The sequence below is a fragment of the Nesoenas mayeri genome (assembly GCF_963082525.1).
Source record: "Nesoenas mayeri genome assembly, chromosome: 12".
Classification (NCBI taxonomy): Eukaryota; Metazoa; Chordata; class Aves; order Columbiformes; family Columbidae; genus Nesoenas; species Nesoenas mayeri.
Window position 1 is genome coordinate 18,088,258 of NC_137547.1, and position 23,452 is coordinate 18,111,709.

A 23,452-nucleotide genomic window follows, 5' to 3' on the forward strand; every position below is an offset into this window, starting at 1 on the left:
CATGCAACCTCCCTGACAGCAATCGCCTCAAACCTCCAAGGCATTGCAGAAAAAGTATTAAGCAACACGTTTCTGTTGGATAAAGACACAGAATGACAGGTCTCATGGTGCACAGAACATGTTTATGAGATTGTGTTCAGATTAAGACCTTGGTGTTCAGCTTTTAAAAAAAAATGTACAAGCACTTTTTAAGAGGTAAGCAAGCAGAGGACTGAAATTAAGCAACATCACTGCCACATACTGATTTTGTATTCACTGAAAGATATTCAGCGACAGACAACTCACCTCGTTCACGTAGTGGACCTCATCGACAGCGTACTTTTTCCTGAAGAATTCAGGGGGATGAATCCTTTGGAAAAAAAAAGAAACATTTGGATTTAGTTTTACTGTTATATTTAATAAGGCCACAGACAAAGAAATAATGTCCTCTACTATCACAACAACAGAATCAGATATGAGGAATGTTTTAATAATCTTATCCTTGACTCCATTTCTCAAAATAGGAGATTACACAGAAAATTGCCATGGCTACAAAAATCAGTGTGCTTCAATCCAGTCCATGCTTGATACTTCAATTCCAGGGTCTCCTCATGAATTTAAGGGGTTTTTTTCCCTCATTCGCTGTACACAAGACAGTTTTGTTAAAGATTTTGCCACGCCATTTATATACAAGTTTCCAACCTACCAGACATTGGAAGGATGTGGAAATAGCAAAAGACCGGTATGCTCTGTATTAGATTCAAAGTATGATCAAAACGTTCATTTTCTACCTGGTAACCCCTCTGATGTGAACATGAAGCAGACTGAGGGTTATTAAGACATGGACTCTGCTGCCTCTATTCCTCAGGACAGCAGATATTCATTCGTCTAAGACCACATGGTTTGCAGCTCCACATGCACTTCTGCTATTTTCTCCCGATACCCAACCAGAGAGTTTTTTCTAAACACAAGAAGAATGCAGGAATCCTATGAAAGATCTGCTTGCAGTCAGTCGGGGCACACGCTGGTGTGGGTCAGTGCCCCAGGGCTCCCCACCAGCCCCCTGGTACAGGGGCTGTACCATCGCTCCTTCCTTCACCTCACGGTAGCAGCTGGTTATTCACGAGACTTCGGCCGCTGATCACAATCTCTGTCCATCCAAAAACTGAAATAACCAGTGTAATTCTGAAAATGTAAAATCAAAAGAAAAACAAACCAACCCACCCACCCGCTTTCACAGAGTAAAGAAAACGGGAGAAGAAAATGTGGTTGGAAGAACTGGAAGGTTCCTCTGCATTTTGCTTGCTGAGAGACACTTCTGAGGTGTGCACAGGACCGACCCTTCCGCTGGTTAAATGCTGGACTGCAGGAGCACAGAAACAGCTGAGGAAATAATAAATCAGGCTGGAGACCAAAGAACATCTCTACCCCGTGCAGTGAGGAACAGCAGAAGTGGTGGGACAAACAGCTCAGCGTCTTTAGGAGGTGCCTGCAGTATGAGGCCAGAGCTCCGATTTACAGCATGTTTTCAACTTTGTGCGCTCATTTGTCATTTTACATTCCTGTGTGCTCCAAACAATACGGAACTGAGACACAAGCGACAACGTGAAAATGTTTATGGTGTTCCCAAGAAGTAAATCACAGACTTTTAAAAAATTAATCTATGCAAGTAGTACTCAAAAATACCTCATTTTATGTTGCCTTTTATAATGCCCCTTTTGTGGACTCTTCCCATCACTGTTGGAGATTTCAAAGGAATTATCATTTATCTTCTCTCCCTGGCTAATTTCACATCTGATTTTTAAAAAAATCACTATATCCGCTCATCTTTCTATACCCTGTATTATAGAGTTCCCTTACCTCCAACTTTTGCATACTCTGTTTCTCGTACAGGCATCTCCTTCTCCCCTCCTTCATTCCCCACACATTGAAGTACTTTAATATTCCAGAAACATCACAAACAGATTTAGCAATTTCCATTTTTGTTCTCTTTTACAGTTTCAACCAATTCATCTGGTATCAGAAGAATCCCAACTGTAAAACCAGCTAATTTATGGCCAACAGTAATTTATGGTAATATATATATATTACCATATATATATATGGTAATATATGCTCTTTAGAGCTATACCTCCAAAGCATCATTTACAATTGGCTGCATTGTTTGAATCGAAGAACTGTTTCTTGTAAATATTTCTTAAAAGTATACCCACAAATCTTCAGGATTTTATTCACTGAATGCAGTTTAAGTAAGAATAGGTCTCATTTTCCAACATGACAATCAGAAAACTTCTGACTTTTCGCAAGCTGTTTTTCAATTATTTTTTTTTAACTTGCCTCCTATAATTGTGAGGTCTACAGCACACTGCTGCCAATTTAATTCTTTGGTTATGGTTAATATTAATTCATTATTGATCCCATTCCAGCTGTAAGCCCTCCTACATCTCTTCTTATATATGCTATCACTGGTTTTGAGGAACAAAAGTAGCTCACCAATCTTTCACGGCCAAGGATTTTTTCTCTACTTTGAGAGAAAGAAAACAGCAGCTTTCCCACAATCCTCTGTCCTCTCTCCATCATTAAACTAGGTCAAATTCCCAACACTCTAGACTTCTCTACACCTAATGACAAGCTGCCACATTCCCAACCGTGTAGCTCCTCGCTGGTCTTCTTGCTACCTTGCTCATAAGTTTTTAGTACAAAGTGGAGAGCCAGACCTCAGCTCCTCTCCGAAGGACTCGAGGCTCTGCTTCACGTCTTTCCTTCAGCCATCCTCTGGCTAGAATAGAATAAATTCACGTCCACTTGCCACAAACTACCATCCCCTACTCATCGCATGGGAGCCACGATGCTCCAGTGATGAAGCCACCTCTCCCATCGGGAAGACTTCTGCAAGGCCCTGCCCTTTGCAGAGCCATACAGGTGGAAGGAGAAAGAGCACGTGGAAGTCTGCATTAGAGTGGAAAATTTCCGTGCTGTCGCATATAGAAAAGCAGGACAGATGGCAAAACAAAAGCTCGGGGAGAAAGAGGAGCAAAGATGATCCTCATTGCAACCTTCCCATATTCTCGCCAGTTTCTTCAATTTTCTCCCCGTTTAGCAGGGATCTATGAAAGATTATAACGCACCAACATCGTAGTTACTGTAAAAAGGCACAAGTGCAGAGTTCTTTAGCAGATGCTCAGTATTCATTTTTATCCAATTTAAATGCAAACCAGGCTAAAATCTAGAACTGACTATCACTGTCACAGGGCACAGTACCTTCCACAGAATGCTCACTGGCAGCATGAAAATCAGAAGTTACATTCAGTTACGAGTATTTCAAAAGTATATCTGATACTTCACGGAGATGAGGAGCACTTCTCTCTGCAGGTGACTCTCAGGCAGGTAGAATAAGTTAATCGGTTACAATTTTTAGGTTTGGCTTTGTCTTCTGTAGTGCTGCTATGGGCTGCCAGCTGCGAAATTCTGATTAATCATTGCAGAGACTACATGCAAAAAAACCCACAGCGAGTCATAAATTAATTAGAAGGATTACCCAAGTGGAAGATACGGTCCCAGATATTATTGAATCATGTCTCTCCTTACCTATCAAAGAACTCCAAAACTTTTGTAAACAGGTGTGAACAGAAGCAATGGCCTAATTTTTACAAGCTTTTTTCAGGGGAAAAAAGAATGTGCAAAAATTCACTGGCAACATAAATTAGCAAAAACCTACAGAGATAAATGCACTTTAAAAAGGCTCAATATCCCTGCCCTATAGTTTTATAACCCCAGCCAAGCAAATATTAGTGTTCATTAGAAATGTCAATAGTTAGCTTCCAGAATAGCAGGAATCATCATTTTATCTTATAATGCAAATAAGCATCTCCAAACTGCTGGACCTGTGTTGTGCCCAAGTGGCTGGGCAAAAATCTGGCAGCTCATAGTTTAGAGCCATTAGAAAGAAAATGTAAGAGTCAGTCCTTGAATTTATTTACAAGAATACAGTCCCCATTTTTTGTCATCCCTTAAACAAGAGACTGTCTCTAGTTCACCACTTACAATTCATCACAATTTCCAGTCCAGTGGAAAAGCTTGAGGAATTCTGGGTTAAACATCTACGTACTCTTCCCTCTTTCATGTTCTTGTACCCAATCTAGTTCACCTGCTTGGTTTCTTACTCTCAAGATTTTCATAGCAACCGGGAAATGCTGAAGATGCCCTAAAGATGTGAAGCTACAATTTTAAGAGAAGATTCAAATTCTGATGCATTGTCTCATTTTAACAGCTCAAGTTTTATTAAAGCACCAAATATTCAAGATTCACCTTTCAACCATAACATGTGATAACTTTATTAGAAACAAAATTCTACTGAGGTAGCAACAGGAAAAGAGGAGGAGAAGCAGCAGCAATACTTTTACTATAAAAATACAGTGTGAAACACTAAGTCAGACAGTAAACTAATAGCTCACATTAGCTATAGCTCATTGCTCTGTGTGGCGTTAAAAACTAGTAACCAGGAATCCCAGTCCATCAGCTTAGCGAAAGCTTCCAAGTTTATTCTAAACTTTTCCATTTGGTTTAACTAAATTGAAGGTGGTACATGATGGCATGTTTAAAAATGAAGATGCTTCACCAAATCACAACCTAATCATGTCAGTGCAGATTTTGCCAACGGCTTTGGCAGGCCACGGTATTAAAACTGGCTCCACTTCAATGCGACCCTTCAAACAGGAATGTAATACTGACTCCTGTTTATCCATCAGTAAGATGAACAGCTCTGACAGCCCATGTATAAACATACCAAAAAATATATTTTGAAGCTTTTTTATAGTTGGACAACATTTAAGCCTCATTTTTTTCACACTATTTTACTAACCATGTTGTGTTTCCACTTCAAACCCAATAAAAACTTGGTCTCATTGTCTAAAACCACTTTAAAGCTGTTCTTCATTACATTGCATAAGAATTCATTACAGCAAATCTTCAGAGATTTGTACAAATTTGACATCACCGTAAGAATTCCATTAAGCAACATTTCTTTGTATTCTGAAGGACTCTGGTGCAAGAGCCGTGTAATACCAACACGATAAAAGAGTGTTCTAGCTTTCAGAAATGCATTCAGAAGAGATGTACAAAATGAGATGGATCTAAATCAAAATGCCAACGAAAAACTGAACAGAATTTATAACAGCTGATAGCTATTCCTGAAAGAAACACATCTAAGCCAACTGCTAATATATTTGCAACCTAATTGCCAATACCTATTCATATGTATACATCTTCATTTGCATCTAAACATTCTTCCAGACAATCTTCAATATATATAAAAACTTTTTCCTGCTGGTTGCTTTGTATTTGCATTTTTTAATGTTCCTAGGACAGATTTTCAGTTTTTTACACTGCATCAGCTCAAAAACGAAATCCAGCCTTTCCTGAAGTAGTCGAATTTAGCTTTTCTCCAGGGTTTCAGTTGGAGTTCCTAATTCAAGATTACTTGTGTTACTGTATAGCCTAGAATGTGAATGGTATGTTCATTACACAAATTTGAGAAATTCTAGTTGGCACTAATTTCAAAACATTTTCTACAAAGACTGCATTTTGTTACTGAATGATTACAGACACACTCTCAAATAGATATGTACATATACACCTCCAAAATGACCTGATTACCTTGAGCAGAGCAAGTCAACAGCAGGAGGGCTCAAGCCTCCTGACTGCATCGTCTCCTCTAGAAGTTGCACAAGACTCTTCCCTCCCAACAATACAGATTAATCAAAAAGCTTTAGCTTTCTGCACCCTGTTAACACTAAGAAGCCACATTGTTCACTGCACCAGCCAGTTCTGCTCATAGACATTCAGAGTCCACTGAATTGCAAGGTCCCTCCATAGGGCTGTCTTAATCTCAGTGCTACTTTTACATACCTTACATTTCCTAACATATCTGCAAGTGATTCACAGATCGTAAAAGCTAGGAGACACCAGAAAAAGCACATTTATTTCCTTTTTGATTAGATTTCTAGATGCTTGGGTTTTCAGACACCCGAGTGCCATCATCTTGAGTGTCATCACGCGGCACGTGCAGGACAACCAGCCGATCGGGCCCAGTCAGCACGGGTTTGAGAAAGGCAGGTCCTGCTTGACCAACCTGATCTCCTTCTATGACAAGGTGACCCACTTAGTGGATGAGGGAAAGGCTGCGGATGTTGTGTAAACTTCTGTAAAGCCTTGCATGAAATGCATGGAAACCTGTCCACGCTCATATCACAAAACCAGAAGAAGAAGATTGTTGATGCAATGAGACAGAAAAGCTAAAACTAGCAAATCTCACAGTAAACTTTCCGCTTTCCTGGAATACAATGGTATTGCTTTCTCCATTCCACCCAAACTTTCACCTTCAGAGCAACGATGTAAAACACACTTCATAGCAAATTCAGTTTGTCTTGAGCAACTAGTCTCTGCTCAGCAAAGCAAATGCCTGCATGAGCCTGCACACAGCGCTGTGCGGGGCACGGCGGGATGCGCCGTTCACTGCCAGAGCATCACTGCACAACTTACACCACACTTCACCTCACTGACATGACAGGAAACACATGCACAAGAAGCGAACTGGACAAGCATAGTCTTCAGCAATTAAAGTTCTACTGAGTCAACAACTCATTTCTTGGGTCTTGCCAGAATGAGCTTAAAGCAGAGTAAAAGTTTCAGTGAGACTGCATTCAAAGCAACAGAACCTTGGCAAAAATTAAAGCAGATGAACAGAAATACATCAGCAAAGCACACAGAGCTGCAGGAGGAAACGGGATACAAAAGCAGTGTTTTAACGCGGTCAGAGAGTCACCAATAAACTCCCTCCTCATTACAATATCATCACATTAGCAGATGGCAAAGCATTAACCAAACAAGAGGGTGTCAAGAACTGCTAGAAAGAACAACACAGGAGGCTTTATGAGATACCAGCAGATGTTCCTGAATTTGTCCAAAAAAAAAAATGCCATCACCTACATAACCAAAAGGAATTTCACCATCTCAAACAAGAAGATTAAATGTCATCAGGTTAGATTTAAAACAACACAGTACTAATGCATTCACTGGTATCACAGGCTGTGTTTTGACCACTTTAATGTGACCCCCTTTTCACATTTCTCTATATTTCCGTTTTATCCTTTGAAAGACAGAAGCACCTGCACACACGTAAACTCGAGACTCATTGCTCCTTTTGATACAGGCCAGAGCAAGGTGGATTTTGAGAAAACAACAGAATTTGAAAGAAACTGAAGATGAAGACTGAAGCTGGTTTGCCTGGAAAAGGTGAGCAGGGCTGTAACTGAAGCCACGTCCAGCAGAGACACAGACCGGTGGAGTCCACATGCATGATGCTGGGCACGGGATGCTGGGTGGGTGATACGGGACTTCCCAGCGCTACACACAGAGCACGCAGAAGAATAAGAACTGTGAGCAACACACAGACCCTTGGATTTCTGAAATCAGAAATAAAGTACTGAGGAGACTCTCACAGTTCTTCCTAATAAGAGCCAAGCTCTGAGCTACCTATTTCATCTACTTCAAATACACAGCCTCACCGCTCCTGCTCAGCTATTCCCACCACAGGCATTCCCCAAAGACAAAAAGTTCTTTAGGCTTTCTGTAAATTCCACCTCAAAAGACAGTGCCTCTATTAGATATTTAAGAGACACTATCAAGAGCTACCCCTAAAAAAACCCAAAACACAGAAAATTTGCAACAGGTAACTTTTGCTTTATTTCCCTCTGCAAATAAAATTCTACCTTGGAGAGAAGAGCTCTATACTAGTAGAGAAAAAAGCCGTAACAAAGGAAATGTTTATACACTGAAGTCCCTGAAAGATTTCTTGTAGCTTAAGACTGCTGACAAATACTTGTTAGAAGGCTCTCTTTCCCAAAAAGGAACACAAAATGAATTACAATGGTTGGGTTGGTTAAGTATAGGGTCACTATATAATACCAGTGTTCCACTCAAACTCTGGTCTCAATTCACACTTCTTAACTTAGGAAGTTACATACAGAATCTGTCAATAGCAGATGTTCTGCTTTTACTTTGGAAAAACACCTATATTGGGAGAGAAACGAGCAATATTTTATGCCCCATACATAAAAGCACTATAGCAAGCTCTGGAATGTGCGCAGCGTGTCCCACAGCTCCCATATCAATCGGTAAGAGCATGAAAGGAAGCAGTAGCGATGTTTACAGCAGTATTAAGATGACCTGAACAGTTTGGAAAATGGGATGATAGTACTCCCATCTTACAACTTGTAAAGAAAACTAAACCACGAAGAAATTAAAGGAACTTGCCAGCACAACTCAGCACAAAGAAAAGGCAGAACATACCCATGCAAACAGTGTCTGATCCATTTTGCTGTGTCACCCATTCAGAAGTAACTGGGATCCCCAGGAGCAGGGTCAAGGCCAAGTGCTCTGGCACCCAGAGCTCCAGCAAGTACACAGCCAAACAGGTACAGAGCAAGGAAACGACAGTCTGCTGGTTTTTTACTCACATTTAGCTCTTAAGAAGCATTAATGTTGATTATATTTTTCCCTATCTCGTTTTAACAAAACAGTTGGGTTTGTTTTTTCCTCTTTGTCCATTTCTCAGCGCAAACATCCCTTTTCCACAGAGTTCTTCCTGAATGTATAGACAGACACAGCACAGGTCACAGGGAATTAAAAAACCTAAAGAGAACAGTTAACATCACGAGGCTGAGAAAACGAAATTTTGGGAGTGCAAGAACAGAGGCACCACTGCAGATATTTCACTTGAGGGCTTTTCCACCAAAGCCAGGAGTTTGCATCACTGAACTTGATACTCCTGCTAGTGCATTAAATAAAGTATAAAATAAGAAATGCCCGGTGAGGCTTATCAACATTTCCCCTCATAGCACAGGCATGAGACGCGCACAGGCAAGACGCAACTTTCTCATGCTGTGGTTTGAAGCCACATCAGGATATTAAAAAGCTCTGGTGCAGCACCGTCAAGTCGATTTACTTAGTGCTGGTTCTATTTCTCAATACACCTGAAACAAAAACAAGAGAGAAAAAAGCAGCACTTGAACACTTACTAAACTGCCAAATTGTGTATCCAGTTACAGGTGTGTGCTGATAGAGACTGAACATCAATGGACTGATATAAATTACTATTTCTATAAGTAGTATAATACTATAAATATTAGAAATTACTAATATTTAAAACATTCTCAACAAGAACTACAAGGAAATTTAAGCAGCTAGAAAGCAATGTTTTATAAAACTAGTTGCTGAAGTAAAAGTGGTAGAAACAATGCACATTCATCCTGTACCAGCAAGGCTGGTGGACAATTAGAACACTGGGGCCATGACTAAACTGATCATTCGAGAAGTCAGAGCCTCCGAGCAGCACTACTTAGAGAAAAAGCAATCATCAATACATCGGCAAGAGCAATCCAAACACTAATTATTCTGTAAAAGTAATTTTTATCCACAGAGAAATACCGTAATAAGCGAATGGGAGACAAGAAATGGAAATCACTGTACTATGGAAAGAATTGGAATCATAGAAAATAAGCAGCATGGGGAATTGCACAAGTCTCGTCAATCAAAAGCAACCAGCTTTGTTGTATGGTTTTGAAAGGATCGGATGAACAGCAAAGCCACAGATGCACTATCTGAATAATAGTAGAATATTTGATAAAAATCTCTCTCAGGGCTCTCACTCGCCAAAATCAGCACAAATTGGCTTGGACAGGAACAATGCGATGTGACCTGAAACCCAATGACTAGTGATAATAAAAAAGTGGAAGGCCTAAAGAAGAAAATAAGAATAAATAAACATTTATAAAGATGAGCTTTTTAAGGGCTGGGAAAGCCTCCAACTGCCACACTGAAAAGTGCTGTATCAATTTAGACCAATGTTCTCAGAAGTTAAAGTGATGAACAGCAATAGATTGCAAGTCTTGATGAGAGGGATCCTACAAAGGCTGAAATTAGTTCTGATGCTATTCAGAAACAGAAGCAGGACTGAATATGCCCATGAGATCCACAGATGGCATTTGCAGGTGGTAACAAACTTTGCAGATAAATTGCAGTTGCCAGTTGGTACAAAACAATAATAAGATGACCTAAAGTGATTAAAAACTAAAAAACAAAACAAAACAAAATACTACGAAAAGGCCACCAGCAAAATAAAGATTCAGTGGGTAGGAGGAAGGGACAAATGGTGGGAACAGATCAAACTAATAGACATGGAAAAAGAAAACATTAAACACATTCCATTTTAAATAAAAAATTACAAGAAGAAATACCAGGGGATGATATGGCAGATCAGTTCAGAAGGTAAAACCAAAGACCCTTCTAGAGTATATTATCTGAACACACAGCTCCAGAGGATGCTACAGGGAGCACCTGTATGTACATCATCAATAACACTCATCTACAAAATGTCCTTCATTCCTGCAAAATCTGCATCACGAAGAGCAACTAAGGTGGTTTAGAGTTTGTGTCCTACAGCACCCACATACATCCCACTACCTTTCCCAAGAGTTGTCCCACATTTCAGCTTGCATTGAACGAGCTTACTACAGTCCTTGCCTTCTAGCCAAATCTATGGCTAATTAATGCACCATGATATAGACAGATAAACACACCATCCTGTTCACAATTTAATACTCACAGTTATTCAAAGTACAACTACCACAAAATTTCACCTGTCCCCATTAAGAAAATGAGATCAAGAAAGTGATTTCCAAGTTTCTAATTTTCATGGCCATATACAGTATACAGGGGAAATTTAAAAAAAAAAAAAAAAGATAAAAGCCTAGAAAATTTGAAAACCGCTTTTTCACAAAAGTGTTTGGGGAAAAGAAGCGAACAAGCAAAAACCAAACCACATATTCTGCACTTTTTTCCAAAGACAGTAAAACTTCTCAGCTTTGCTGAAGTCAGTCAAGTTTAATCACTAAAACCAAAGGTTGATTTTGGTTGTAACCTGCTTAGACAATGATGACAGTATAGAAGCAGCTTCCTCACTAGGTCACTGAGAAATTATTAACATTTGCAAAGCTTTTCATGGTGCTTTATTACAGCTCCAAAGCGCCCCACCAAGATTCTACTTTGCAAATACAGACAGGTTCCATCAACATCATGGAAAAATGTTATTTACAGTGGATGCAATGCTAGATTAATGTTTTTATACTTACAATCAGCCAGCAGGGCTTTGAAGAAAACACAGGAAATTGCATATAAATATTGTTCTGTCCCATTTAATATGTATTTCTAAAGTCAGAGCATGAAAGCGTTAAATATTTTTGTTTTCCATTAAAAACACTCTTTACATGGCAAGGCAATTAAGTTATTTTGGCATCCACTCCACATAAAGCAGCTGCTGTACAGTATGTTTTACTTTATAAAATATCTTTAATCAGCACACTGACTAGTTCTGTCATTTATAATTAAGGAGGTAAATGGCAGGTGCAGCATTAATTAGTGAAATTGAAGCCTCTGTGCAAGACATGCAGTCATATCAACTTAATGCTTCCTAGGAACAGAAGTGATTGCTAACAGCTTTGCACCACAAACTTGACTAGGTAAGACCACGCTGAGAAACAGGGGCATTTACTACACAGTTATGTTTCTGAAGCCTTTACAATCTTGTATTATCAGACTAATTTCTTAACCTCTTCCTCCGAAAGTGAGAACAGGTAAATGCTTCAGGAGCATAAAAGCTATCCTGTGAAATTGTTTCTTAAAAATAACAGGAGGTGCAGGGACAGCGGTACAGACCAGGAGGCAAAGAGGTTCTCTCAGTTGAAAAGATTTTGTTTCCCCAGCCAACAACTAAGAAACGGGCTGGCCCAACATCTGGAGAAACGCACACACCATTTAAAAACACACTGACTGTTGTTGAAATCCCCTCCCCTAACATGGAAGTAGGACCACCAGTCCTACAATTACCCTCATAATAATTCTGCAACTGCCACCTTAAGAAGTTGTGGGGTTTCTGGAGAACATACACAGTCTTTGAGTTAAATGAAATCTCTCCTCCCTTTTAAAACTGCAGAGGTTATTTTGGCTTGAAGGACTTCTAAAAGGTAGCCTTTTGGCTATTTAAAAATCTTCAGAGCACACACATTCAGCAAGAAGCCCTACAAGATGAGTAACCCTTCCAAAGAAGTGGTAGCCACCCTCAACACTGGTACTACATAGTGCGAGTTTCCTGGCAGACCACAGCCCAGGGTGGTGCATCCATCATCTCCATGTTCACCTCTTCTTCGGAGTCCCTGGGCACCACTTCAGCATGCAAAATTGCTCATAAAAACAAGTGCACTTGGTGACTAAAATAATTACAGTTTTTACAGTCTCTTTTGTGAACTAATAGTCTGCTCACCTCCAAGCAAATGCTCTCAGACACTTCACTGGTCTTGACCAAACTAAGACTGCATTTTCAAAGAAGCCAAAAACCCCACTTCTGCATTACTTCAAGGCAAAAAGGTAAAAACCCTTCTGACTGCCACGTTACCTAAGCTATGTTTCAATAACAACCCAAGTATGTGTCCTTCCAAAGTGAAAACACAACAGAACATCGAGCAATACATGCAGCAATACAGTAGTAGTAAAGAGCCTTTTACATTAAGATCATCTATCCATTAATGTCTAAACTCCCATTGCACATTCCCACATCTGACTTCAATAGAAAGCAATACAAGCACCAAGCAAAGCCACTGCACCCTGTGCTAGGAACCAGGAGACCAGCTGCAGAGCTCTGTAAAACACCAACCTCAACAATATCGTGCAAGGCATCAAACTGATTTGTGCTTCATTGATGTTAAATGAATGTTTCTTCAGCACACACTTACTTGTGTTTTCCTTTCAGAGCTAATTTTGAGTTAAAATTGAGTCTCCTGGGAAGGAACACAAGCCCGAGCTGTGTGCTGTACCCCCTGCCAACCAACTTATGAAGCAGAACTGCTACTGACTCACTAGTGAGTTATTCATCCATCCTCGCTCTGACAAGCAGAAAAAGTACATGACCACAGCTGACAGGAGAGAAAACAAAGACTCAAACAGGGGGATTCAGAAAGGGTAAGGAGGAGAATTTAGAAAACAAGGATGCTGTGAAAAGACAATTTGTTATACTCTCCAAGAAGACACAACAACAATAAACCACTTTTAACTAGACTTGTAATTCTGTGTATGAACCAATAATGGAGTGCTGCACAAATCAATGAAAAGGGCCACCACTGATAAACACCAAAATATTTTGTTTGAAAATGCAAAATGAGGCAGTGGAATTTCAATAATATTTTTCAGCCTTTTCGGATTAGGCACAATCAGGGTGGGTATGAAACAGCTGATCTGAACAAGCAGAAGAGAATTTAGGGGGAGGAAAAAGCTTTGTCTGTAAATGGGAACAAGCACCAGCAGGGAAAAGACTCTGGAGAGAACATGTGGGGGTTAAACAGAACCTCCCCTCCCAGACAGGTGCAGCTCTCTGCTGAAATATTTCAGATAGCAGTATTCCCATTTTTATGCTATCACAAACAATTTCAGTTCCCAGGCAGGTCTAAGACAGTGATATTCATAAAAACTCTCCGAGCAGACAGCAGCCATGCCCTACCATATGGTCTGGCACGGATCAGCATATGGGACTGGTTGAGATTGTTTGCCTTTTCCCAAAATTAGCATTAAAATATAAGTGATGGCTTCAATTAGAAGTGAAGCAACCTGAGCTCAAAATATGAAATTAGAAGTAACCTAATGTGCTGAGACAATGTAGACAACAAAAGAATTTACAGTTTGTTAGAGAGTATAACTACAATTAAGACTGAGAAAAGAAATGAATCCATAAATAAATCAGTTCCTCTACTACTATGGCACTGAGCAATATTTACTATCAACATGGATAAAAAGAGAGATGTTTACAGCATACTCACAGAATAGAATTAAAATTAGATTCCCCAGTCTGTCAGTTCATATCAAAAAAGTATCAAAGAGGCCTAAACTATCTTCTGCCATTCAAAAAGCTTCATTAGCTAAGGCAGCTACAAACTGGTAAAACAACTTGAAAAAAGCCTGCTTTACGATTTAACTTGTTCGGTCTTAACATAAGACTTCTACTTTTCTTTATGGTTCAGCTTCCTTTCACAGATACCATGACATCCATGGGTTGCAAATCTAAATGTATCCTCCACCAAAGAGTGGTGGATCATTTGATATGACATGATAAGTACCAACTGACCATGTTTTGTACCACTGTATGTACATATCACTACAATTCACATCAAATTATTTTGTGGAACCTGATTAAAATGACACAGCATTCCAGCTCCACAGACAGTTACGTGAAGTACCCAGATACATCAGAACACAGAAGGTATGTCTTACTTTCCCATCCAAACCGCATAGCTTTCAGGGAGTTGTGGAACAAAAAGCATGGATCTTCCAGTATCAACGTCTACTGCTCCAAAGCAGCCTGCTTCAGTTACTCCGAAAGTCCAGTGAAAGTAAGATTCCTAGGTTAAGACAAAATATATTCTTAACAGAAAAACTTCACTTCTGCCAGCTCTAAAAATACACTACAGTACATATTAATTCCTACTTGTATGTATGTGAAAGAGATATGTCTTGCTTTTGGAGGGGGGAAGTGGTTTAGGTCTAAAGCTTTTCAGACTGATTAGTTTTATGTTACAACAATACAAATCCCTCTGCTGGCAACTGGAAAGGACCAGAGATTAATAAGCGACCATAAGAAATAAACAGGTCAACTCAGCACAATAAATAGACACCACACAATAAAATGCATTCTTCCGATCCAGAGTTACGGAACACAGCATCAGGAAGATACAGTCATGTCATGTGAGACATAGCAAAAGCAGAGCGCAGATTCTTTGGGTTGTGAGAAGAGCAAGCAGCACTAGAACAGCCTTTATCCGTGAGTTATTTTAAGAACAAGCAAGCAAACACCACCTAACAATACAGAGATTAATTTTAGTAAGGACAGATACATGCTCTGATACCTCTCCTCTAAAAACAGACTACTTTAAGATACGCGCTATCTAGATGAGAGTGTATCGGTTTTCTTCCCTCATACCATACAACAGCTCAATTACATTCACAAAAGAAAGTACTGTAGCTGCCATGCAAAGCACCCAGATTTGCAGGGGTACAAATAATGAGGGTTCTGTTACACCAGCGACTGTGTTTGGTGTGACAAGTTGTTAAATCCTATCTGTGACTGAGCACACACAGGTACTTAAGGAAGAGTCTAATTGGAGAAGACACGTTGTAAAATACAATACATCCTGCTTTGTGGAATACACTATTTATGAAAGCCTCAAATACACTTTTCTATGAATTAATTCTGTTTAGGTCCACTGTTACATGTTTCACTACCAAGAGAAGGTTATTTTTTGGGTCACAGACGAGACTGAAAAAAACTAAGAAATATTCCATTGCTGTCTTTGATATTACATTAAACGCTGATAGGCAGTACAGCCTTGAACAGGTTTAGGCCCTTTAAACCAGATAATGAGCCTGCATACTACAGCACTAAAAGAGACAGTCACTTGAAGCCAAAGAGGCAACATTATAAAGCAGCCAATTTATTTAAGTGAAGCAAGGCAAAGCGCACGAGAGATAAAGGGAAAATAATTAAAAATCGTTTACAAATCCATGCAGTTGGAGAGACAGGTTCTTAATTTGATTTGAAGTTTTGATTTGGCTCTTACCTGGCGGAACACGATACCAGTATCAGTACAGTATCTCTGGGTTTCTTCTCCACCCTGCAGCAGAACAATTGAATTCTTCTGGACATCCCTATTCTGCCTCAGGCGATCACACAGTCGTCTTCTATTCAAGGCAAAGAGCGCTACAGGCACTCTCAAGGTCTCATTCCCCAGCCAAAAGGAGGGTCTAGAAAAGATTTTTCAAATTGACAATTAACTGAAGACAAAGACAGTGGTGAGCACAATTCAGAAGCACAGTGTTTATTACTTCAGTCTAGAACAGAAAAGGAAGCTGAATTAAACTCTACAAACAAGATGCTAATCGCTCAAGGGGAAGAGTCGCTGCATCTACACACCCGTGTTCACTCTCGCACGTATACAAGAGGCTTCGGCAAGTGACGGAGCTCACACACGTGGCCACAGGAGCTGGTCCCAGGTACCAGTGACCCCCTGATGCACATCAGCACCTGCCCCTGCAGCACCACAAACTGCTGACACAACCTGGAATGTTTCTGGAAGATTGTACTCAACAGAGCCACAACTGGGAGAATACAGTCTAAAAGCAGAGATCCCCCTCTTAAAATAAACTAGTTATTAAGTAATTTAAGGTGTTTAAAGTACTACAAGAATATACTGCTGATTAATTCCCATTCTTTATAAGTCTTGGCTTCACTAGTAACAGCACAGCAGCTTGTTCTGGGATTTTTTTTTTTTAATTGGACGAGAAGAATCTAAGAGCATTCCCTTTTTTATTTATGTTTAAGATATGTCAGTATTACAGATGAATACTGTTTTATGAATAAAATCCTGTGATTTAAGGCCACTTAGTCACTCCACCTCAGCTTCTCTCAGCTTGTTGAAGACTGACTGGCTGGCTGGTCATTTTCTATCAGATATGCTTCTAGAGGAGATGACACAAGGGTGCAATTAAATTGTTACTATGATAAAATAGTAAGAAATGAATCACCAAGGGATGTAACCTTAGAGAAGCAGAGCTCCACATCTTAATTATTATATCATTTTCATAGGCAATCTGAAAAGTAACCTTTGATTTATAGCTGTCTAAAGTAACCTCCTGAAAGACTTTATCAGCATCAGAAATGTAAACCCTATAATTTTCTACTGCAGACACAGCATAAAAGAGATAATAAAATATTTTACTTTGTTTATAACTACTTGATATAACAGTGTAAGTAGTTTTAGAAGGTGAACGACTGCTGTTGCTAATCAAATTTTCAAACTAGGAGTTCAGCTGACAGTCCACAAAACATAAACATGTCTATTTTTATTACTTTGCCCACGCAGCTGATAAATCAGGACCAGGGCAGGTGATCATTACAAGGCTGCAGAATACCTATTGCAGCACATCAGCACAGCATGGAAGCACAGCATAAGCTTTTGTTTCGGGGTTCAAGTGCCTGTAGGAAGAATGAAGCAAGTTCATGCGATACTAGTAAAAGCTACTGAAAGCTTTAGATCAGATAGTGAACCTTACACTAAATATGGGAAGGCTTTTTAGGTGCAACGCTGTGCCTCAGCAACTCAGCAAGTCACAAGAGGCTGAAAACACTGTGATCCAAACAAGATCACCCCCTGGAGTAACTCCATGCAGGGGGCTGGAAATCATCTGTTCACTGTATTGCAGGTATAAAAGGGAAGAGAGAACATCACTGGGTACCTTGATTCCATAGGCTGCTCACAGATCTTTGCATCTGTTGGTTAAAAACCAGCCAAACAAAAAAAACCCACAAACACCAGAAAAAGGCAGAGGTTGTAGCATAACCTGGCTTACATTTTGCTCCACGGGAAAGAAAAAAGTCACCTCTGTTGTAATTTTGGAGGGGTTTTGGCTGTGATTTAGAAAAACAAACAAACAACTGCCCCTCCTCCTTCTTGAGAAAAGACCTACTTTCACAACTGAAATTCTGCAGAGAAAAACAGGTAAGTGAACTTGACTTAGAACCAAGTTTACTCAACAGCCTTCATTCTCTCTTCTCTCCTGCAAGCACTGGGACACCAAACCAACAGCGCCTCACAGATGGGTAACAACTCGGCAACACACCCACAGGTGCTGCTGTGGCCGCAAAGGGCGGGTTGCTCTGTACGCGTGAGCCCAGCGCCAGCCTTCCTCAACTCCCATAGAGAGCTCTTGCCAGAGACTGGCACCTACATAGGAATTCAAGTCTTAAGGTATGGCTGTACGCCTGGCTTTCTGTTGCAAACAATGGTTTGGGAAGAGAACTCTCACAGTATTGAAGATCACAGTAACAGTCTTCACGCACAGGACTGTCTGTGCCATTATTGCTCTATTGTGACCATTGTTTTGGTTATGACTGGCTTGGGTGGTTTTTTTTCCATAAACCTTCCAGCCCAACTGTTACAAACCCCTGTGCCGACACGGTCCTGTCTATGCCGCGATTAGTATTAGCACATTTTTAGTTTCAAACGTAAGAATTAATCGCTATGCTACTTGTAGTAAGTTGCGTTTGCGCAAGTATGCAACTGCCTCAACACACCTATCAACCCTCCAAATACACACGCAATGACATGAGCATAAAACTCTCTGTTATTTGCCACCTAACAATACTACGAGCTTTCAATTTTAGTCCATGACCTCTAATCACTCACCCAGTTTGCACCACACAAGACACACAAATACCAGTATGTATTCAATACAATATATTGGCTAATGCTTCTAGGTCTGTTTCTTCTCTCAATGCAATGACCCCGGCATCTCCAGCTGCGACCTCAACTCTAAGGTAGAATTATGTATTTGATGATGAAGCATATTCCATGAGAGCACTGCTTCGTGGTGCATCTCTCTGAAGATATGCAAGCCTCTGCAAATAAGCATTAATCAGTGCCCGAAACAGCGACCTACAAGACGAGGACAAGCGAAGCTCACCTTCCTCATTTTCACTGCTTTGGTAACAGAATTCAGCGGTTTCTCAGTCTGGTTGGGGCCTCCCACAGTAGCTGACAGTTTCTCTGCTGGCTGTCACACACAATTTTTATGATCGCTTAGTCCTAAGCCCTCACAAGAGCTCTTTTATTTTATTATACTGGAAGTGAAATGTAGCTAGGAACACTAAACTACATCTGTTCCTTTAAAGGATATCTTTCTTTCGCCTGGAACTGTTGATTTTCAAAAGTTATTTCAGAAGTTTTATATTTGCAGAGAGGTTACATTTTGTTACTGCATGATCTATCTAACATTGATGCATCAACCAGAACACACTGAAATCCTATTTTACTGCTGTTTTTCCCACCATTCTTCAGCCAGCCTTTTGTATCTCTGTTTTTCAGAAGAAAATTCACGGACTGCCATTTCTGCTCTGCTGAGGTCACGCAGACAGGATCCATATTTCAATGAGGATAAGAAACCACTGAAACTGCTTTTCAGTAAGTTATTTGTTCTTGACTGGGCCTTGTTTGTTTGTTTTGAGCAACAGAATCAACATCAGCCTGAAGTCTAGTCAATTTTTCATGCTGTTTCTACATCAAATACCTGAAGTGCCAGAGGCCTACACTAAGAGCAGCACAAGTAAACAAGCAATATGAGGGAAACAGTAAAAGCAACTTTGAGGCATAAACTGGACATTTTGTTCATGGTGAACTCAGTGCTCATTGTAAATAAGTTACCGGCCTCCAGTCCCGGCACAGCTGTGTGTCCAACCCAACGCTGGCTCACCGGGCCAGGCAGGAACGTCCCTGCGCAGGGATCACCCGGTCAGCGGGAAAAACGGGGGCAGGAGAGGATTTCACAGGGGAGCAAAGACGAAAGAGCGGGAGCTACACCCCAGTGCGACCTCTTCTTGCCAACTATTAAAAGTTCCACTGTTATTCTGATGCATTTTTAATGACACCTGTTTAAAGCACTGAATATAGCTATAAAATGCTACAGAGACCTTGCGCTAAGTGATCCACAGCCACCTTTAAGGGCTGTTTCCCGAACCACACGCAAGTTCAAGGGTAACCCAGGAGAGGTGTGCGGCACTGCCGAGCCCACCCGGCTGGGAACGGGGACCCCGCAGCTCTCCCCGTCCCACGCAAAACCTGCTGGCCCACACCCGGGCCCCCCTCCCAGCCTGCCCGGGCACCCACTCGGGCCCCTCAGAGCAGAGCCGTGCGGCTCCCAGGGCGCAGGGACAGCGGGGCCCGGCGGGCGCGGAGCGGTGCTTACCCGGACGCCGCGGCCATGTTTCCTCCCCGGCCTCCGCTGTCATGTGACGGGCGGGCCGGGCCGCTGCGGAGCTGTGCGGCGCCGCCTCGGCGACCTCAGCGCCCGGAGCCCACGGCGGGGCGGGGAACGTCCCACCACCGCGGACTCAGGCTCCCCCAGCCCGCTCCGCTCGTTAGACGCGGATCCCGCCGGGCCGGGGCTGCTCGGGAACGGGGAACGCGCTGCAGCTGAGCTGGAGGGGGGTTGTCACCATCACCTGGTGTGCCTGCTTCCTTTACAAGACACGATTAAAGCCGTATGGTACATACCTCATCTCTCTTCCCCTTAGTCATTTTACTCTCCTTCCAAAAGCAGAAATTTAGGAAAGTTATCTGCATTGTATTAAATCTCAGTAGAAAACAAGACTGCATTCCTTAGGAAGAAAAACAAAACAAAGATGGTTTAGTTTATTTTATGCTATTTACTACCTAGAACATCCTGTTCTCCCGTCTCAGGATTTGAAAGAATGAAACTTCTGCACTCTGCACAAATTAAACCCATCTGCAAGGTGGCTACAGCGGCAGCCAGTTGAAATGCCGGCCACGGGCACGATGCTGGCAGCCACGCTTGGAGCCAGACCAGCTTCACTGCACACATAGATAATTCTGATTCTTTCCGCACTGCATTTGAGTCTGCAACTGAGATAATACAGACACAGACCTTAATATCTGAGAGCACTTCAGAGCATTTCCCTCTAAAACAACGTTTAACTGACCGTTACAGTCACTTATCTCCCAGTAGAACTTCTCTCTATGGTCAAGAACATCCTCTCTCATGTCCAAGGCCTTATTTTGCACTTTCGGCATCTTCAAAATCCCTGCTGCAGCAGACTGGGTGTACAAGACTGGGTGTACACGTTGCAACATTGCAACATGTGATGGGATTCTGCACTGGCCAGATTCTTGGTCAAAAATCTGGTTTAAATCTGCCTTGTGAGCACACCAGAAGCACGGTAAGGGCTCTCAATCTGTACTCAAACACCGAGCAGAACAACGTGCTGCTTCAACAGGAAAATTCAAACCTGCTGAATGAGACAAGGCAAAACAAAAAAGCACTTGAACACGAGCATCCCCTGTCCTGTTGTGTCCTTGCACTGGGGAGCAGGGAGCAACTCCAGTCCTGCAGTCTTGCTCTGAATCCAGTGTCTTTCTGAATCACATCCAGCTGCTGACAGTCCCGAGGGCCCTGGGAACACCTCCTGTCCCTCACCTCCGAGGCTCAGTGCATCTCCACCAGCTCCTACACACTTCGTACTCCTGCTCCTCATGAGACCTTCTGTCTCTGCTCAGACTACATACTAGTTACCCAACAGTAACGAAATTACCTAAGAAGGTCTTTTTATTCTTACAAAGATTTAAACCAACTCAAAGTCTCTCCCACAGACTTTCATTCACCTGGCAGAAAATACAGGAAATGCTGATTTATCAGCACAGAAATTTTTCTAAGTTCAGCTTGATCTGTTTTTCTGCTGATTATTCCCCCAAATTTTGGAAGCTGGAACATTGCTGGCTGAGATGCTCTGTGACCTTCACTCGGATGGGAGGGCACTGGCTAGGCAAAGAACAACAGATAGGATTTGTAGGTATATGAGTGGAAGTATTTTATAGACTGTAGAATCAGCTGTTAGTCCAAAGTAATTACACAGTTTCCTATGTTAAAATGTGTTAATACTGTGTTGTTTGTTTTCTTTTTTCATTTAATTACTATATATAAATCCCTAGCATTTCATCATTGAAAGATACATGTGCTGCCTCTGTTCGATACAATGGCCGTAAGTCTTTAATTTGGAATCAAGGTTACAAGGTCCCTTCAAAGTAACAGACCAAACAAAAGCATCTGCATTTGGCATTTTCATCGTGAAACAATTTTGAGTAAATTTTCCCTCAAGCACTAAATGTATACTGCTGTATTGATCTTCTGGATCTTGAAATAAAACTGTGATTTTCCCAAAGCCTGCTTGAACTAAATTATTATAAAAGACAATAAAGGCAAAGCATTACATTGCCTCATTACCCTCCCCATTGACTTTCACTTCAGAGTAAGAAAATCTAGTATAGTCCAAATGTGCCCATCAAGGATCTGACAGTCCCAGGTAACTTCTCCAGCTACTGACTGATCTTTACAAAATTTTACAATTTTAATTTTGGGGGTTGTTTTTTTGCAGCTCCTTTGTGTAGACTGTCATTGTTTCATTTAAATCAATCTGCCCATCTGTATTTATAAGTTGCTGCCACAGGAACTACTACCACCTCATAAAAACGTATTAAAACAGCATTATCACAACTGCTTGGAAGACTTCTTTTTACTGGTGGTTTTTGGTTTGTTAGGGTTTTTTAAGAATTAGAGGCCAATCTGATGATCTCTGTAATGTTTCTGTAATATCTATGGCAGCTTGAAATAATCCATTTTTGTATATTGTAACATAATTTTCCTTCAATAAGCGGAGACTTCAGGATGACTCTGAGTCTGTTTGATCATCTATTGGTTTTGTTGCTGCCCCACGTCCATGCAAGCACATTACACACCTGTCTGTGTCCCTTTGCATAGTGCCCAGCACCATCACTCCTTTTTTGTTTTCCTAAGGGTTTTTTGCCCTTGTGCTACATAGAAAACGTGCTATGTGATGTGAGTGCAGTTCAGTCATGGCTGATTGCCACGTATAAGAGAAAAGCCACCAACCTGTATTTTCTTCTTTATAACTGTTACTAGTCAGTGTGATAGATGGACATTTTTGTTTATTCTAAATAAGTTTTACAGAAGGTGCTGTAGTGAAATTTTACAAGACTGGGTTTAGGACATGAATGTAATAAGCATCACTGCAGCTGTTACCCCAGCAGCATTACAAATGTTACTCTGGACACAACTGAGAACAAAATTCCTCCGCATTATTCATGATTTATTTGCTTGGCATTACTCATTTTCACATGCAGAGCTTTTCGCTACAAAGAGGAGTGGCACGCTGGCTCTATTTTGAAGGGCAAAACCAAAGGTGATTTCCACCATCTTCTAGAGTAGAAGCGTGGGAAGAAGCTGATGAAGTCCCTGTACTGTGTGACGGAAAATTTCGTCTAGCCAGCATATATGTGAACCTACGGCCAATTGTATACTGAGAAAGCATCACTTCTCATGCAAATCCCCCATGCTACCACAAATTTACCTGAACCCTTGCAATATATTGTACAGTTATAAAGCAGAACATGTTTACAAATCTTAACTTTCATTACTGTCTGCATAATATGCTCTCCACCCAGCGCATAACAAATCCCCAAACAAGCTTATAAAATGCTTATGTAAATATTTTCTCAAAAGATTAATGCCTTCAGGTTTTTGCAGATTACGATTCATATCTTCACACTGATTTAAAGTCAGATTTCCCACTTTTTTGGTAAGAAAATCCTCTTTAATTATTTACTGTTTATATGGAAAGTATTTTCCACTCTGAGATCTTGCATTAAAATTTTAAGCCACCGGTTTACAAGATCTGCATTTTGTCGATGATGAAGAAATTGCTCTCTCTTACACAGGCACACTGGAGTTA

General features: G+C 41.0%; 1 protein-coding gene across 1 annotated transcript in view; it reads right to left on the minus strand.

Moving 5' to 3' along the window:
* The window catches only part of PEPD (peptidase D), a gene marked incomplete at both ends in the record, with an annotated part of 129,684 nt that extends 111,852 nt beyond the window's left edge, over nt 1-17,832 (minus strand). The window contains 4 exons of the mRNA XM_080351659.1: nt 286-349; nt 14,353-14,480; nt 15,696-15,879; nt 17,759-17,832. Of these exons, the coding sequence (XP_080207785.1) occupies nt 286-349; nt 14,353-14,480; nt 15,696-15,879; nt 17,759-17,832 (450 nt within the window). The remainder of the gene's footprint in view (nt 1-285; nt 350-14,352; nt 14,481-15,695; nt 15,880-17,758) is intronic.
* Between the last annotated feature and the right edge of the window lie 5,620 nt (nt 17,833-23,452).